General features: G+C 38.2%; 1 protein-coding gene across 6 annotated transcripts in view; it reads left to right on the top strand.

Moving 5' to 3' along the window:
- The first annotated feature begins 2833 nt into the window (after nt 1–2833).
- The window catches only part of ERICH2 (glutamate rich 2), a 37504-nt gene continuing 22004 nt past the window's right edge, over nt 2834–18333 (top strand). Inside the window, exons 1-5 of one of the 6 annotated variants that reach the window (XM_077883623.1) lie at nt 3702–3862; nt 9426–9462; nt 12595–12669; nt 14323–14468; nt 17371–17555. In XM_077883623.1, the coding sequence (XP_077739749.1) occupies nt 9434–9462; nt 12595–12669; nt 14323–14468; nt 17371–17555 (435 nt within the window). In that variant the 5' untranslated portion in view covers nt 3702–3862; nt 9426–9433. Of the gene's footprint in view, nt 2943–3701; nt 3863–9425; nt 9463–12573; nt 12670–14322; nt 14469–14968; nt 15111–17370; nt 17556–18333 lie in introns of those variants that run through there. The other 5 variants (XM_077883622.1, XM_077883625.1, XM_077883626.1 and 2 more) reach the window with 5 other exon arrangements.

The following is an 18333-nucleotide window of genomic DNA, read 5'->3' as shown; positions in this document are numbered from 1 at the left end:
CAGGCTGCAGCATCACTCAGAGAAGAGCAGAAAGCAATGGGATTCATGTTGGTCCCAATATGAACCCTGACCTGGCCTGAACTGGCAACCAATCTTATCCTGCCCATCTTTTAAAGTGATTGGTTAAGTACAGCTAACTTTTTTTTTTTTAAAGATTAGTATTTCAACCATACACTAGTATTTAAATTCATCCACACATCAAGAATTGGAAGACAATTATCATTAATATGAGGCCTAAAATGATGTTTTGACTCCAGGCTCCCTCTACTGTCTCTGCAATGATAGACAAACATTTTATGGCACTCTCCTGACTAGATTCTCATTTTGGGAAAGTCGAATAAACACGATTCTTGTGCAATGATAAAGGACAGCCTCAGTATGATAATCAGGAAGTTCAATATTTGGAAAAAGTTGAAAAATTATAAACTAATGAAATATTTACATAGATGGAACCATATAAAGTTGTCATTATTTGACTGTTTTTAATACACAAATGGTCATCTTATAAGGTCAACCTTATATATGACCATTTAATTGTCAAAGATTAGTATGGAGTGTGTGTGTGTGTGTGTGTGTGTGTGTGTCAGGGAGTGGTTATTGCTTTTAATCTCTATTATGAAATTCCCTAAATAGATTGGTTAATTTACATTATGCTTCTTGACCAAAATTAACTACAGGATATGTCAACTCTAGTGTCTTACATACAATATAGTATATCCTATGACTTGGATTGGAAGAAAGAAATCTGCCTTCAAGTTAAAAAGTGTGAAGATACAAAATGTTTCACACGGGAAAGTAAATGAAAGAGATGTAGAAAAGCCTTCTGTTTACAAGAGGAAAGCTGGAAATAAAATAGTTAACATTTTAACTGTGAAAGGAGGAAGTAGGGCAATTTGCATATACTTCAAACAATCTCACACTATTGTGAAAACCTGCAAATCCTGGAAAGAATTAGAGGTAAAAGCCAAAGTCAATACACTTCAAATACCCTTGATGTTTCATAGTCACTAACAAGAAAGCATCTTCTGAGTAAGTTCACACTTGGCACAAAATAAATATTAATTCAGTTGTTGGTAATTTTCCAAAAAGTTAATATTTTACAGTTCAGAATTTTATTTCTTAAGTCTGCCTTTGAAGCTGGGAAAATGCTTTTTGAAGTTCTGTTTTCATCGTCCTAGGAATTTAGTCAAAGAATGAAAGATGCTATCAAAGATTTATTTACAAAGATGTTCATCAAAACCTTATTTTTGTAGTCACTGTCCACTACTTTACTTTTTATGCCTAGCATAGTGCCTAAAATATAGCAAGCACTCAATAAATGTTCTTGAAAGAAAGAATTACAGGAGAAAAGTTGGAAATTTCTGCATTGGGGAACTGATTGAATAAATTATGAATTGTGGCTTATACATATTGTATAACATTATATGGCCATTAAAAATGTTTTGAAGATTCTTTAAAGTCATCAGGGAAATGTTAAGACTTGGAAAGAATGTTAAGCAAAGAGAGATGCTAACAATATGTACATAAATACAAACTTTATAAATATATGCACACAAAAAGGCTAGAAGGAGAGAAGAAATGATTGAAGTGGTTTTTGTTTTTTTCTTTGTGCCTCTCTGTATGTTGCAAATTTTCAATCATGAACGTGTATTACTTTTGTAATCAGAAAAACAAATGTCAAACATTTTTATGATGTTCTGCTAACATTCTGATCTGTAATAAAAATGTATCTATTAATAAGAGATGGAGAGATTTACATGGAGTGTAAAAAAAATTAAAAACATGGAGTATAATAAGAGATAGTTGTTATGGGATGGTTCAGTATTTGTATGGGTGTTTGACTTTGTCCCTTCACTTTGTTAGAACAAATCCTCACTGCACAGATCCTTTGGATAACTTATTCAGTGGCCTGAATGCAGGAGCCAGAACTAAACTATGCTCTACTTTTGAGTATTACACCAATGATAACATCTACACAAAGGTTATAGAGGGAGGTGAATTATTTCTGAAGTTTTGCAAGGATGAGATATGATATTTTTCATCAGAGAGAAATAAAATAACCATCATGGGTTCAAATAGACGCTTTACTTGAATGACCTTTAATCCTTACAGCTATCCTGGAAATAGGTACTTTTATTCATATCATACCACCACAGTAGAAGAAAAATAGCTAAGATTTATTAATCAATTGTCATGTGCCATACTCTATCAGAGGCTTATTTTCTCTCATTTCATATTCTAAGCTACCAGGGCAAGTAGGGTTATTATTCCCATTTTGAAAATGAAGACCCTGAGGCCCAAGATGGAAGCCAGATCTGTCTAACTCACCGTCCGTGGGGAGAAAATATTTACAGACATTACCCATCTATCTTATTATTTTATTTTATTTTATTTTATTTTATTTTATTTTATTTTATTTTTTAAAGATTTAACTTATTTATTCATGAGAGACGCAGAGAGAGAGAGAGAGAGGCTGAGATACAGAGGGAGAAGCAGGCTCCACACAGGGAGCCCGACGTGGGGCTCAATCCTCGGTCTCCAAGGTCACGCCCTGGGCTGAAGGCGGCGCTAACCGCTGGGCCACCCGGGCTGCCCTGAAACATCTTTTAAACGCCAGATGTTTTGTTTTATATGTTGTTGTTTGAAGCAATCATCTACCAAAGTACATATTCCCAAGAAGGTACCTAACCCCAGAGGTTATACAGCGATTATACCTCATATCATGTGGCTACTTAGTGAAATTCGATTCCAGATTGGATTCCCACAAACGGGCATCCTTCAGGACCTGTTGCCTAGCAACAAGCCCATCGGACACTTCCTGATCCCAAGCGGAGAAAAGCAACAAATTCCTTCCTGGAAGCCAAGCTTGCGGTACAATTAGAATTTTCTAAGAGAAGCGTTCCCTCACCCCCTTTTGTGACCAAAACCTCCCACTGGCCGAGGTCCGTTTCATATCCCAGGACTTGGGATATTAAACTCGATTTCTGGGGAAATCGTGATTTTCTCGGGGCGACCTCAAGTTGGGGATCAAGTGCCGCAGGCGACGTTTGTTTATCCGCATCCAGAGATAAGCTTCTGTCTCCCAACTCGAGACTCCTTTCACTCCACAAGCTTAAAACAGGAGCGAGGCCACCCCGCCCTGTCCCCGGTGCCCCCCAGAGCAGGATCCGGAACGGACGACGGCGTCCCGGGCGCCCTCCTGCCTTCCCTTCGCCGAGGAACGCGCGCGCGCGCCCCCGACGTGCGGCGCCGCGGAACTGCCCGCGCCCCAGAGCCCCGGCCTCTCGCCCCGCCCCCTCCAGGGCTCGCCGGGCCTGCCACGCCCCGCCACGCCCCCGCCACGCCCACCACCCCGCCCCGCCCCCGGGCTCCCCAGGCCTGCCCCGCCCCCGGCCCCGCCCCCGGCCCCGCCCCCTCCGCCGGGCCCGGAACTTGCCCCGCCTCCTCAGGCTTTCCTCACCGCCCGCGGGAGGCTCCGCGCGGCCGCTTCCCCGCGCCCGGCGCCCGCCCCCGCTGCCCCGGCGCGTCCCGCCTCCTCCCCGCCCCTCAGCGGCTCTCGCAGCTCGCCCCGCCTCCGCCCTCCGCGCTCCGCCTCGGCCCCCCGCTGCTGCCCCGGCTCCCGCCGCCCGCCGCCCGCCGGCCCGTCTCCGTGGCGACGCTGCGTCCAGGGCGCCCCTCCCGGAACCCCGCGCGAGTGTGCGCCCTGCGGCCCAGCGGTCTGAGAGGCCCCGCGGCGGCTGCGGGTCGCCTCTCCCCACCCTCGCGTGCAGACCCGGCCCCGCGCCGTGAACTCGCACACCTGTCCGCGCCCTCCAGGTGCGGGCCCCGGAGCTCCGCGGCTGCCCGAGCGGCGCGCGGAAAGGTAGGACCCGCGCGGCGGGGGTGCGCCTCCAGCGTGGCTGCCTCCTCTGGCTGTGGGCGGGCCCTCGGGAGGGGATATAGCGTCTGTGTCTACGCGGGGGTGTGGTAACTGAGCAGTTCTGGGGTGGCTTTGTTTTCTTTTCTTTTGTTTTTTTTTAAGATTTTATTTATTCTTGAGAGACCCAGGCTGAGGGAGAAGCAGGCTCCCTGCGGGGAGCCCGATGCGGGACTCGATCCCGTGACCCCGGGATCACGACCTGAGCGGAAGGCAGACGCTCAGCCACTGAGCCGCCCGGGCGCCCCGGCTGGGCAGTTGACAGCCGGTCTACACCACATTCTCTGGCTTGCCCTTTCGCCTGCGCCAAGTGCCTCACGCTCCCCCCCCAAAACAGTGAAATTAGCTTTGTTGCATCTCAGAGCTTCCAGCTACTTCTCTCCATCCTTGCCTCCTACACCTACCTCCTTTAACACACACACACACACACGCACGCAAACTTTTTTTTCTTTTATCTGTTTTTTTTTCTTCTTTTTTGGGAAACAGCTTAATGACCAGTAGGAGCCAGCGTTCACTGACTGTACTTAATATTGTCATTACTTGCTAGACATAACTTGACCATAAAGAATTCTTGTGGAATTGGGACAAATCATTGAGCCTCCCCTGGCCTCCTTTTCATCTTATGTAAAACCAGGGGCCAACAGTGGATCACTTCTAAGGTCCAGTCTTCAGCCTTGTGTGAGGTGACAAAATTGACTTGAGATTTCCAAAATCAAGATATATGGCCTTTGATTACTCAAACTATTCTGCACTGCGCAGCTGTGGCACTTAAATTAACACAGGGCATGATTATAAATTTATCATTTGATTTTCCAGAGGGCATTAGGTGAATTGGACTGATATGTGCTTACCCCCAAGAGACCCCCTGGGTGTGGCTTTTTTTTTTTTTAAGATTTTATTTATTTATTCATGAGAGACACAGAGACAGAGAGAGGAGGAGGAAGAAGCAGGCTCCATGCAGGGAGCCCAGTGTGGGATTCAGTCCTGGGACTCTGGGATCACATCCCAGGCAGAAGGCAGGCGCTAAACCACTGAGCCACCCAGGGATCCGCTGGATGTGGCTTTTTAAAAATAAATCTGAAAAAGACATTGAAAATGTCTTTTGTTTCATTCTCCTAAAAACCAAATGCAGTGATCCCCAAATCCACCTAATTTATTTATTTTTAATCTCAGGAAAACAAAGTTAAGATTTTTTCCAGAGGTGAATTCCAACACCTTTAGGGATCCCATTGCACTACTCCAGAATTCTAGAGCTTCCTGTGACCACCTCTCACCACCACCATTTGAGCTAAATGTTCAGTGTGTCCCCCGCCCCAGCTCCATCCAATCTCAGGTGAGCTAAATGTTCAGTGTCCCCCACCCCCCCCTTCATGGCTCCATTCAATCTCAGGTGTGCACTCAGAACTGGCTTTTCTTAGAGTTCACCTTCAGCAGTGTTCTTGCTTGGTGGTAGGTAATAGGAGGAGGAGGAGTTGTAGCAATTATAATTGTAGTAGGAGATAGGTGCTATTATTTATTATTGGCTATTTATATTAATCTTCACAATAACTCTATGAGGTAGGTCGTATTTTTGTCCTCATTTTATAGTTGAAGAAATTGAATCAGAGGTTAAGGTACCTGGCTTGAATTCACTAACAATTTGCTGAGATTTGAACATAGACAATCTGATTCAGCAGTCCGGGCTCCTAGCTCGACATTATGCTGTAAGGAAATATATAAAATTTGTATGTAGTCACTTTTTTTAAAAGATATTTTATTCATGAGAGAGAGAGAAAGAGAGAGAGAGAGAGAAAGCACAGGCAGGGGGAGAGGCAGAGGGAGCGGCAGACTCCCCCGCTGAGCTGGGAGCCCAGCACAGGGCTCTATCCCAGGACTTGTAGATCACCACCTGAGCTGAAGGCAGTCACCTAACCATCTGAGCCACCCAGGCACCCCTATATGTGGTCTTTTTAAAATATGAATGTAAATGATAGATGATCATTGAAACCATTTTTATACACATTTGAGACTATGCAATGAAGATTGCCCCCAAATCCTCTTGTGCCCACACCAGGCTCCCCTGGGATGGAGGATGGTGCTTAATTAGCTCTGTCTTCTCATCACTGTTGCAGGGCTTGAGCATGTAACTAATTCATTCTTTGCCTATTAAAATACTAGGTGGCTTATAAAGACAGCCCGAAAGGATAAAATAATTGCACAGATGGGGTGGTAGAAAATGTATACATCTTCCAATATTACAAGAGAAACCCAAAATGAGAATTTTGTGAAATCTGAATTTTGAATGCTGGTAACTCATTTTATGGAAGGTTTTTTAAGACCTATAGAATCCAAATAAAAACTATCTGGCCCTATTGGCTGGTTAGTGAATATTTACCTAGAAGAATAAGGGAATGGATGTTTTATGTTCTTTTTTTAGTACTAAGTCCTTATAATCTGGTGTGCATGTCTTAAATGGAACCAGTCACATTTCAGGTGTTCAACAGCTACATGTGTCTAGTGGCTACCATATTGGATAGCAAAGATCTAGTTTAATACTTTCTTTTGGGGCAGCCGGGGTGACTTAGCGGTTTAGTGCCACCTTCAGCCCAGGGCCTGATCCTGGAGACCCGGGATCGAGTCCCACGTCGGGCTCCCTTGCATAGAGCCTGCTTCTCCCTCTGCCTGTGTCTCTGCCTCTCTCTCTTTCTCTCTCTCTGTCTCTCTCATGAATAAATAAATAAAAATCTTAAAATATTAAAAAATTTCTTTTTTTTAAGATTTTATTTATTCATGAGAGACACACACACAAAGAGGCAGAACATTATCTTAGAAAATGATAATGTTTGTCCCCATCTGTTGGGTGCCTACCTGGCTAAATGAATGTCACCGTCATCGTGAAGCTTGACTCTTGCTTCTCATAGCAGGTAGAATGATATCATATTATAGGGGTACTTGTAGAAATCATACCTAGGGGAATATAGCAAACTTGGAAGAAGTTAAGTGACCTACTGAAGCTTACATGGGAAGTGGTAGGGCTGAGCCACATGAATCCAGTCTCTTTCACTAAAGAGCCCTGACTCTTGAGTATAACTCTGTACTGCCCCTGCCCCACAGAATTCAATTTTATGAAAGGATATTAAATGGACATTTTCTAGGTAGTGATAAATCCAGACCTAGCAGAGCCTGTGTTTCCATCAAAGGCTGGGATCTGCCCATTCTAGGTTTTTCTTTTGCCAGAAGAAAATGGGAGAATTTTATGTACTGATGTTTCATCCAGGTAAAGGGTAGAATGTAGCAATTCGTAAAGATCCTAGAGCTAGAAAAGGGAGAATATACATGTAAGGGGGATGTCTACTCAGACATATGGGTATCCACAGGATTGTGGAAATCTGTGAAAAGTACCTCTCAGGACAGGTCATCTTGGATTTCTTTTGTTAGAGCCCTATTTGGTTCATTATTGCATTGTTTCCACTTTTGCACTCTACTGCCTAGAGAAGTACGGCATTTATCCTAGAGTTTGGTCTTCTGAAACTGTTGTTTTTAAGATTTTATTTATATTTATTTATTTAGAGGGAAAGAGTGCTCATGGCAGGGGTGGGGTGGGTGGGGATTGGGGAGAGCAGAAGAGAGGGAGAGAGAATCTCAAATAGACTCCGTTCTGAGTGCCCAGCGGACACTACTAGGCTCCATCTCCTGACCTGAAATCAAGAGACAGATGCTTAACCAACTGAGTCACCCAGGCACTCCTGGCCTTCTGTAACTGATTTTCCCAAAAGAGATGCCTTGCTTTTTTGATGGACTTTTAGCTCTCTCTGAATTTCTCAGAGGGATAATCAGGTTAATAACATATATAATATCTGGTTTGATGAGGATTCCCCAGAAAACAAAGCCTGAGGCAAATGTTTACATACCAAGTGCTTTATTCCAGAGTGCAAATCAGTACAAGGGAGATTTAAAAAGAGAAAAACTTAAACAAAATAGAAGCTTCTCTTTTATTGTCCACAGTTCTGGCCCTAAATTTAGTATTCCAGAAATCCCTAGTATGTACTACTACTAATTTTTAAAGTCTTGTTTGGGATATGGAGACAGCAAGTGTTGAGGGAGGAGAGGGCAAGTGAATTGTTATTTATGAAAAATGTAATTGTAGTCTCTATCATACTTAAAAACCCTTAAAAGTTGATTTTTCTCTTTACAATTAAAATTAAATTTACCCAAATATGTAAAGGGCTAAGTTACCAGAAAATCTATATAGGGTAATCTAAGTAAGAAAGGTAAACATTCACAAAGAAAACATTATAATTTGTAAGTATTAATAAGTACATAGGGGAACTTGTAAGAATTGTATTTTAAAATGTTATTTTTGAAGAAAATCAAAGGTTAATTTTTAAGTGTATTTATTGGAATAACATTTTATTTAAAATACTCTTATCTTGAAATACCATGGAAAAATTTCTTGTTCAGGCTCAAGTACACTGTTTTTCACAACACTGATGAACTGGAATGTGGCAGATAGTTTTGTTGATATCGTTTTATTTTGTTAAAGTAGGGAAGAAAAGTGGTGCTGTATACATGAGCCAAGCTGAATTTATGATTTCTAGGGTCAGCTCAGTAAGAAAGGGGAGTCCTGAACCTACTGTTGATTGTATTTGGATCTGAATCTAGAGTCCAAGTTATGTAAAACCACACAGAAACAGAGAATTAGAGGCTAACTTAATATATCACTTTTCTAACATGCAAAATTATTCCTATAGCTCTTTTTACATAAGCTCCAAGGTAAAAATGGGAAGAAGAGGAAGGGTTAATTTCTCTAGACCTTTTTAAAAACAATTTCATAATCCAAAAGAAGGAGATTTTTCAGTTAGGATGGAAGCCACACTACTAAATAAAAAAACCAAAATATTTGATATCTTTCTGACAGAATTCTGCATTATTTTATTTATAGTCTAAATTTATACAGTGTTTAAAGACTTAGGAAGTTAATATTTTGTTTTTTTCCAAGAATTATCTAGACAAGACATATTGTAAAGATAAGACTATGTAAAGGATAGGATAGGATGCTTTAGATCTCTTTTACCATCAATTTACATAGTTTTCAAATAATTGGCTTTAGTATAAAATTACCATTTCAGCCTAGATAATAGAAATGTTTATATAAAGGCTATGCATAAATTATTTCAAATACCTCAAACTAAAATAATGATAATGCTAGTTTTTCTTTTTGCTTTTATTTTAGGTACCAAAATATAGTTTTTATTTTTGCTTTTATTTTAGGTACCAAATGCAGATTGCTAGTGTTTGACCCAAAGGGTAAATGATTCATTACTTAAAAAGAATGTTTCATCATCATTTTGTCCTAAATATTAAGAAGATAGTCTACTGGAGTGACTGAATGTGAGGTCTTAGCAGTTAAAACCTTTGTTATATTACTTGTCATTCAAAAAATGCTTAAGTGTATTTGCTGATCAGAAATTTCTGTTAACAACATCACTACAGATAAAATACTGAGTTGGGTTTTTTTCTTCTCTTTCAGAAAAAGTGATGGTTGAACCAAATGAAGCAATGTCAGAGTAAGAAGATGTCTCTGGTTGTGCAGCTGATCTATCACATGCCTCTTAAGCAATTAGAACTACATAATGCAATCATTTGTCACCCAATTAAATTTGAAAGGCCAGAAACGCATGGATTAGCACTTTAGCTTTTGCTTCAATCAAAGCAATTGTTACTTAGATAAAAGAACATTTAAAATGAAAAATGAATTTTGATAAAAATATAAAGGTATAGATAATAGCCACTTCTACTTTTTAAATGCTTAAATACCAAGTAGTCTGTATTTTACTTATATAACTTTCATTGCTCATTCCTATTTCCTTTTGATACTTCTTGTTTCTTTCAGAATATCCCTTTAAATGAATATTTACTTGAAAATTAAAGGTTCTTTATTTATTATGAAATGAATCATTACTACTAAGTAAAGGAAACTAATCACCCCAATTAGTTGAAGGGGACTTGTGTTAAAAAGAATCATGGTCCAGTTTTAGTATGGTAGCTAAATACTAAGTACTTGATTTATTCAAGGCTCTGATTCTGATAATTCATCAAAACCTTTCCTAATATTATCATCTCCTACCTCCTGAGGAAAAAAAATTATTAATTCCATGAAAAATTACACTTTGAGAATTGATCATAAAACACATTCATAGAGATGAATATTGATAGATTGGTAGAATGGTGCCAAACATATTATTTTGGTTTATTCTGGATAAAATTGGCTTGGACATTTTTTACCTTATGCAATTTATCTTTGAATTGTCATACTGTCAAAGCTAAAAATTAGACCAGCCAGGGCGGAGGTGAGGTCTGAGGGGCGATGTGGCCACAGGCGCAAAGAGCGGCGGCGGGAGCTGTGGGACTTTAATTTCAGGGAGTGAATAGAACTAGTTTTGGGGATCCCTGGGTGGCGCAGTGGTTTGGCACCTGCCTTTGGCCCAGGGCGCGATCCTGGAGACCCGGGATCGAATCCCACGTCGGGCTCCCGGTGCATGGAGCCTGCTTCTCCCTCTGCCTGTGTCTCTGCCTCTCTCTCTCTCTGTGACTATCATAAATCAATAAATAAAATCTTTAAAAAAAAAAAAAAAGAACTAGTTTTGGAAGACGAGATGACTACAGCTGCAGAAAGAAAATATATTAATATTAGAAAAAGATTGGATCAGTTGGGATACCGCCAGACTCTGACAGTGGCGTGTTTACCATTGGTAGAAAAACTTTTCAGTGACCTAGTTCATACAACAAAGTCTTCAGAAATCAAAATTATCTACTGTGAAAGCTGAAAAAGTGCCAATTTTGATTTTGTTTTGGGACCTTATAAACTTGAAAATGCAAGACTGATCAAGGAAAATAATGAATTATACCTGGAATTAATGAAACTGAGAGAACAATCAAGCCAACACATTAAAGGTACAGATTTGTGGGATGCCTGAGTGGCTCAACGGTTGAGCCTCTGCCTTCGGCTCAGGGCATGCTCCCAGGGTCCTGGGATCCAGTCCTGCATCGGGCTCCCTGCGAGGAGTCTGCTTCTCCCTCTACCTATGTCTCTGCCTCTCTCTTTGTGTCTCTCATGAGTAAATAAAATAAAATCTTTAAAAAAAAAAAACCCTAAAACTAAAAAATAAAATTAACTTGCCTTTTGTTGTAAATTATGTATTAAATACATATTTTTATATTAAAGAGAATGTGTAACTGATCAAAGACAAGAAATCTGTTTATTTCAGGTTAAGTGTTCTAGATAATCAGAAAAAACAAATGCCCCATTAAATATATTAATCTGTAAATATGTATCTATATCCAATTACATGGTTGAAACATTTAAATTTTAAAAATGTAAGAAAATTTTAGTTGTCTTTGAAGGAAGTATGATGTTACTTTCAATAATAATAATACATCATTAGGGGATCCCTGGGTGGCTCCGCGGTTTGGTGCCTGCCTTTGGCCCAGGGCGCGATCCTGGAGTCCTGGGATCAATCGAGTCCCACATCGAGTCCCACATCGGGCTCCTGGCATGGAGCCTGCTTCTCCCTCCTCCTGTGTCTCTGCCTCTCTCTCCCTCTCTCTCTCTGTGTGTCTATCATAAATAATAATTAAATAAATAAATCTTTAAAAAAATAAGTCATTAATGGAAATAAATTACTATTGTGTCTGTGAACATCTATGTTCATAGATTGTGATAAGCAGTGTTGGAACTGAAAGAAGGGGTAATCTACATCCTGAGTTAAACCCCAAGGTTAAATCAAATGCAGCCTGGGCCAAAATAGGAAAGCAGAGTGATAATTTGTTCTCTTGGTCTAATTAATAATTGCATCTTCTTCTCAAACTAATTTTTGCAAGGACAAAAAAGATCAGTTTCCCTTCAGTTCACTTGTAGAGAAGAGTTTGGGCTTGGTTTGGTTTGGTTGTTTGGAGTGAGGGAGGAGGAGGAATGGTTAGTGTAGCCCATAAGTCTCACAGGTATGTGGCTTCAATCTAGGTACTTTACCCAGAGTTCAAGGTACACAGGGCCAATCCTGGAAAAAAATGATCAAGTAGGAAAGTAGAAAATCATGGAGGACCTGTGCTTAAGGAGCCCTGTGACCTGGAAAGTTGATGAATTTTTTCAGGGTAGTTTTTCATTGCACTCTCTACCCACTACTGGCGGTACCTCCTCCTCTGTCCTCCCTGTGTTGTTTCCTGTCAAGTGAAGCAGTGGGAGTGGATTTGCCTTAATCTTCTCTGCTTCTTTATTCTAGTCTGAGGCACATAAGGAGTATATGGACTTATAAACCAGGAGTTTCAAATATCTGTGCTTGTAAAGCCCACATTTATTATTTCCTCTTTTCCCCATGGATCTCCTGTGTGAAAGATTTTGTCTACCCAACAAGTTGCACTTAATTAACAATGTTCAGCAATAGAAGTAAAATATATCGTTAATGCTAGATGAAATTTGATAGATCTTGGACCTTTGATCTCTTGGGTTTTGGGCCAAGCTTTCAAGCATACTTGAAGATGTGGGGAGGGAAATGGCTGAAGTAAGTCCACAGCATTCAACTGAAAAAATTGTGTTTATGGGTTTTCCATAATCATATGTTTTATCTCTTCTAAAGTGACAAGGTTTTTTTTTTTTTTAATTTCCATTTTTATACTTTAAGTAAATGCCTCTTTGGATGCAGACCAAGATTGGCAAGCAAACTTTGTTCCTTACCAACACAAGTCTCTCTAAATGTATCTAGGACATTCTCAGAAAAGTAAGTTTTAATTGATTTTGATTTTTAAGCCCATGTTTGACAAGTTTAAATAATTTTTAAAACAAAGTTTAAAATCTAAACTTACTGAAAAAATTATTTATTTTTATTTTTATTTTTTTTATTTTTTTGAAAAAATTATTAATTCCAATAGAAATTTGAGGCCATTTCATAAATATACCTAACGCTCTTAATATACTAAGGAATGGTCCTAAAAATCTAGGTTATTTATGCTCTGGCATAAATATGTTTCAGTAGGATATCTACCTTGACAGACTCTGTAAGTAGAAGCTGATTTCCATTTCCAAAGGATATTACCTAAAGTAAAAATTTGAATCTTTCCTCAACTGTAACTATTCGAATTAAGTCTTTTAGAGTACACTATCTATTTTTCTTAAATGGTCAGAGGTATTATTACCATAAATAATGTCACTTTCTCAAATGGAAGTCAAAAGATTATTGTTGAAGAGGAGGTTGGACTTGGGACCTGTGATTCTTTGAAACTATATATGAGAAAGACTATAGAAAGTGACCAGATTTAAATTAAATATTAGAGCATATAAATTCTAATAATCACTTGTGGCAAGCTTTGGCAGAACAGGATCTCACTTGAAACTAAAAACTTATCTGACTTCTCAACTTCTTAGATGTAGAGTTTCATCTTGGATGTTTTTTTTTTTTTTTTCACAATTAGAAAATTGAGGGCAGAGGCAGAACAAATGTAAATCAATTTTGCATTTTTTCATTACTAGAGAGGAGTTTTGCTTTAGCAGCATATATTAAGCAAGTGAAGATTCCATTCCCTCTCATAATATTAGGACTATAACAAGCTGTTCAGCCTGTTTGCTAAATCACTGTACAAGGTCACTGACTTAACTATACTCATGTTCTGGATTCATATTTCAATGGGAAAAAGAGCCACCATAACTGGGAAAAAATACTTCACACCTTTTTATATCTTGACATGCAAAGTAGAATTTTTTTAATTCGGTAAAGGAGGCATATTAAAAGAATCTTAAGACCACAGAAAAGAGACAGAGTTATTTTTCCACCAGCATGAGTACTTACCTCTCTTTGTAAACAGAGTGCACCACACAAGAATCCTCTGTCTTAATGCATTATTACTGGTATGAGGTTTCAGGCTTAAAGGCTAAAAGAGAAAATTAACCCATATTTATTTCAGCTACTTAATGAAAAAACAGGCTATTTTGTTATGAACAAGGGTTAATATGACTGTTGGACTCTTTCCATAAGTGTAGCATTTAGCAATGGTAAGAACTGGTTCCTAAACCTAAAAAAAAAACCCTCAAGGCTAGTATTCCTAGTTTTATTCCAACATATTACAATGATGTGCCAAAGACATTCATATAATTGTTTATATGCTCTATGTTAAAGTACCCTGAAAAGATTTTAAGGATCATTACACAATGATAAATACCAAGTAGAAATAGAATTTTAATCATCAATAAAAATTATTTTTAATGCTTTTCCACAGAGAAGATATTATATTTTAGCTAGTTGTTGATATATTTTGTTTTTATTGTGTGTCTGTGTGTGCATGTGCATGTGTGCACATATGGGTTTGAATGCATATGAAGCTTTAAACAGAACCGTGAATACGGAAAGTATTTTTTCATTATTTACTTTAACATTTAGGAAGGAAATCTCTTCAAGAATTGTTGAAAAAACTACTACTTCTAAGAATACTGAAGATAGAATATCTTCAAATATTGAAAATAAAGATACAGAAATGAACCTACAATCTAAGCAGTGGTCATCGTCCTTCTTAAAAGAAAGCACAGGTAATAACATTTGTTTTATGTGAGTAAATGTAGCTTCTAATTGAACCTCCTCCAATGACCTTTGGGATGTTGACAACTCTGTAGGTCCGGAGTGGGTTGTAGGAAACTAATTTTTGAAATTCATGTACCAGATGATTCTGATATGCAGTCAGGTATGGCATCCATGGTATACATTATATAAAATTATAATGATGTATTAAATTTTAAAATGAATCAAAATATGAAAGCGTTAAGTTCCATTCATTAGTCAGTGGTCTATTAAGTGCCAGGACTTTTTAGAAGCTGTGGATACAATAGTTAACAAATAGACAAGGTTATTTTGCCTTTATGAAGTTCACTTTTTTAGTGGGAGATAGTCAACTATAAAAATTAAGACAATAACACACTGTGGTGGGTGCTGTAATATAGATAAATGGCACCTAGAGGAGGACTATCTTAGCTCTTGGGATCAGGACATTTCTCTTGATGTTCAGTGTTTGTAAATTCAAGGAGAGAGTTCCTGTGACATCACATGAAGTCCTTAATTCCCTATTATGACTTTCCCTTAATGACATCAGTGTGATGAGTCTGTGAGCAAGCTGGGTACCCACTGGAAGATCAGGGTGACTGAGCTGATGGAAACTGTAAATAAGACAGAAGCAGGTAGATGGCCTGAAGACCCTAGCCATTCTATAAAGGACCAGATCTCCTTCCGGAGTAGTAGTTTTTTTGTTTAGTCGGGAGCTTGAATTAGAGTCAGGAGTTTTATCAGCTTTTTCTTTTTTTGGCTTGTGTTTTCTTAACGTTGTCCTCTCTTGAGCTCTCCTGGATTTCCTGGTTTTCTTTCTAACAAGTGTTTCTACATGATTTGGAGTAGCTAATGGCCAAACTCTGATCAAGAAAGGCATGTCACAAGACTTCCAGACACTCAAAATCTAATAAGAAAGCGAGGTATCACATAAATTCAGTTTTGAAACTGGGAAAGACATCAGTAGAGCCTGAGCAGTTGACAAGTTCACTCAGTAATATTTCCCAAAGAGATAATTTTAGGAGACACACAATAAATTTTTAAAAATAGATTAAAAATAGATTTAATGGTACTATATTTCAATATGTGTCAGATAAAAGTAGAAAATGGTTATGAATATGAACTTGAGCCAAACTGACTCCCAGATCTGCCAATTAATTAGTGCTATGAAATTGGGTACATGATTTAACTTCTCCTTCAGTTTCATCTATGAACAGTAGTATACATCTCATTGACCTGTTAAGAGAACTAAATAGTTAATATATGTAATGTTCAGAAGAATAATGGTATATAATGTTTGTTAGGATTATTGTATGTTACTTTTATTCATTTATCAGTTTCATAGATGGTAATATTATCTGATAAAATTTCTATGTTTAAAAAGTAGATTCAAGGAAAAATATTGAGGAAATAGTATAGGTGATACTCCTATATAGCAAAATGGATGAAGTTAGTGTAGGAATTATACTATTGGAAAATGTCCCAATAGATTGTATCATGGAGATTTTACTTTTTAAATGTTTCTCTAATCTATCCCTTCTCTCCATCCCTGTTTTACTAGTGCCCTATCATTAATCATCTCTCTCACCTGGACTTTTTTAAAGAGACTTCTAACCTCTCTCCTTGCTCCTTTTTTTTTTTTTTAAACCTCCCCTCAAATATACTTTCTACCCTGCTAGCCAGGAGTTCCTTCAGAAATGCAGAATTGATCATATTTGTTTTCCTACTCAAAATCCTTTATTATAGCCCATTTATTCTTAGGATGTAGTCCTAACTCCAAGGCTTCTGGCCCACAAGACCCCATTATCTACCTGCCCTTCCAGCTATATCTGTCACCATTGCAGTCTCAACCTTGACCTCTAAGCAGTGTCAAAATGCTTTTTTGCATGACACACATTCTTGTTACTGCATTGGCTTATGCTGTCCCCTCTCCTTAGAAAAACTGATCCATTCAGACTGGACAATTCCTGACCAGTCTCCAGATCAACTTGGGGCCCTCCTTTGTTCTCTCATTTAACTAGCACACATCTATCACCAAACTTCCATACTGTTTTATAGCTATTGTTTCTGACTCCCCAGTTAGAGTGTGAATGAGTACCTGCAGTCAAGAATTATTCATTTTTGTGTTCCTGTGACACCACATAGTACTGGGCACTGAATGAATGACTATTCATAGACTAATAGACTAATGACTATTAGTGCCTATTTTGATTTTTCAGTTATTTATGTTTGGTCATAGCTACTGTGTCTTGACATTAAGAAAAAAAATAAAAAAAAATCATTACTAATGTTCTGTAACCTCTGGTTATATATCTAGAATACTTCACATGTCTCTCTTCCTAAGTTTTGTGTATGTGTGTGGGTGGGTGGGTGGGTGGGTAAGTGTGTGTGTTGAAAAAGAACTTTATTCTCAGGTATCCAAACAGTAACCTGACCTGCCCAAGAAGAATTACTTACTGTTAATCCTCTCTAGTCTTATTTTTACTCTCCCAAGTTCTTCATTTCATATTTACCCTTCTATAAGAACCACTTAGGAAATGTATTTCTGGAGATAGAATAGCATTAATTTCTTTTTTTTCTAGAAATCATTATATTTTTCTAAGCAAAACTGTTTCCTATTTATTAAAATTTTAAGCACCAAACAATTAACACTAACATTAATTCAGTGTTATTGGTTTGAGTTTTTTCCTCTTGGCAGTTTTATTACTTTTTTTGGAAATGGAAATTACATAAGTTCATTGTGGTGCTATTAGTCATGAAAAAAAATTTTTTAAAAACCTCCAGAACAGGAAACCATATAATAAACATGTATACTTGTTACATTTTAATTTAGGAGTAACCATTTTTAATATTTGAACTTTTCAATATTTATTGATTTGATTGTATATGTTTTAGGTCAAGTGGGTAAAAACACAGTCCCTGCAGAGCAGGAGAAAAATAATGAACACTCCTTCCAAGATATTGATGATAAGTTATCTGAATCAACAGATGATGATGGTGAAGATGATACCAATGATGAAGATGATGAAGACAGTAACCCTAATAAGGATACTCATGCCCCATTAGAGTTAATGGCAGAAGTAAGTTTAACTTGTGCATTGTAATTTAGGAAACTTAATATTAAAATTACTAGTGTATGGCCTTGAAGATTTAAAAAATAGTAAAGAAATCCTTGCCCATATACAGATGTTTACCTAGTTACTCATCTCTCTTACTCTACTTCATGAGAATAGAGGTGAGAAAAGATTCTAGAAATGACTTACTGTATTCTGGTAAAGGCAGAAGCAGGAATAAAAAGTTCTGGCATGAAACTCTGCAAGGACTGCTTCAAAGAGTGCTTTCTACGTAACTGGGTACTGTGCTAATTAGTTATTGGGGATATTTAGAGACAAATAAGAAAGACCCTTACCCTTGAGAACTAACAAGTACATATTATGTATATAGTACAATTTATAATAAATATGTGTGCTACCAGACGTAGTTATGAGATTCTCTGGGAATAGGGAGGATTAAGTGACTAACAGAGAATAGAAATAGGTGAAAAGGGATAAAGGATTTTTAGAAGAGACACAGAGTTAGAATCTTGAAGGAAGAGGGAAGCTTAGGAATTCGTGTGGTAAACAAGTGGAGAAGGCATTTCTGGTATAGGGAAGAGTATGTGCAAAAGCACTGAAGCCTGAAACATGACATGCAAACATTGTACATGAACATTTACTGATAATTCTATGGAGAGTAAAACAGTTTTATCTCAATTTTGGTATCACAGCCTAATTAATATTATACAATTTCATGTATATTGTAAGAACTTTATAACAGTACATTTTAACTTCCCCTTTCTTATCCTTTGTTAATGCAAAG

The sequence above is a fragment of the Canis aureus genome, chromosome 34, assembly GCF_053574225.1.
Source record: "Canis aureus isolate CA01 chromosome 34, VMU_Caureus_v.1.0, whole genome shotgun sequence".
NCBI lineage: Eukaryota > Metazoa > Chordata > Mammalia > Carnivora > Canidae > Canis > Canis aureus.
The sequence above is the reverse complement of the archived record's forward strand: the minus strand, read 5'-3'. Positions and strand labels throughout refer to the sequence as shown.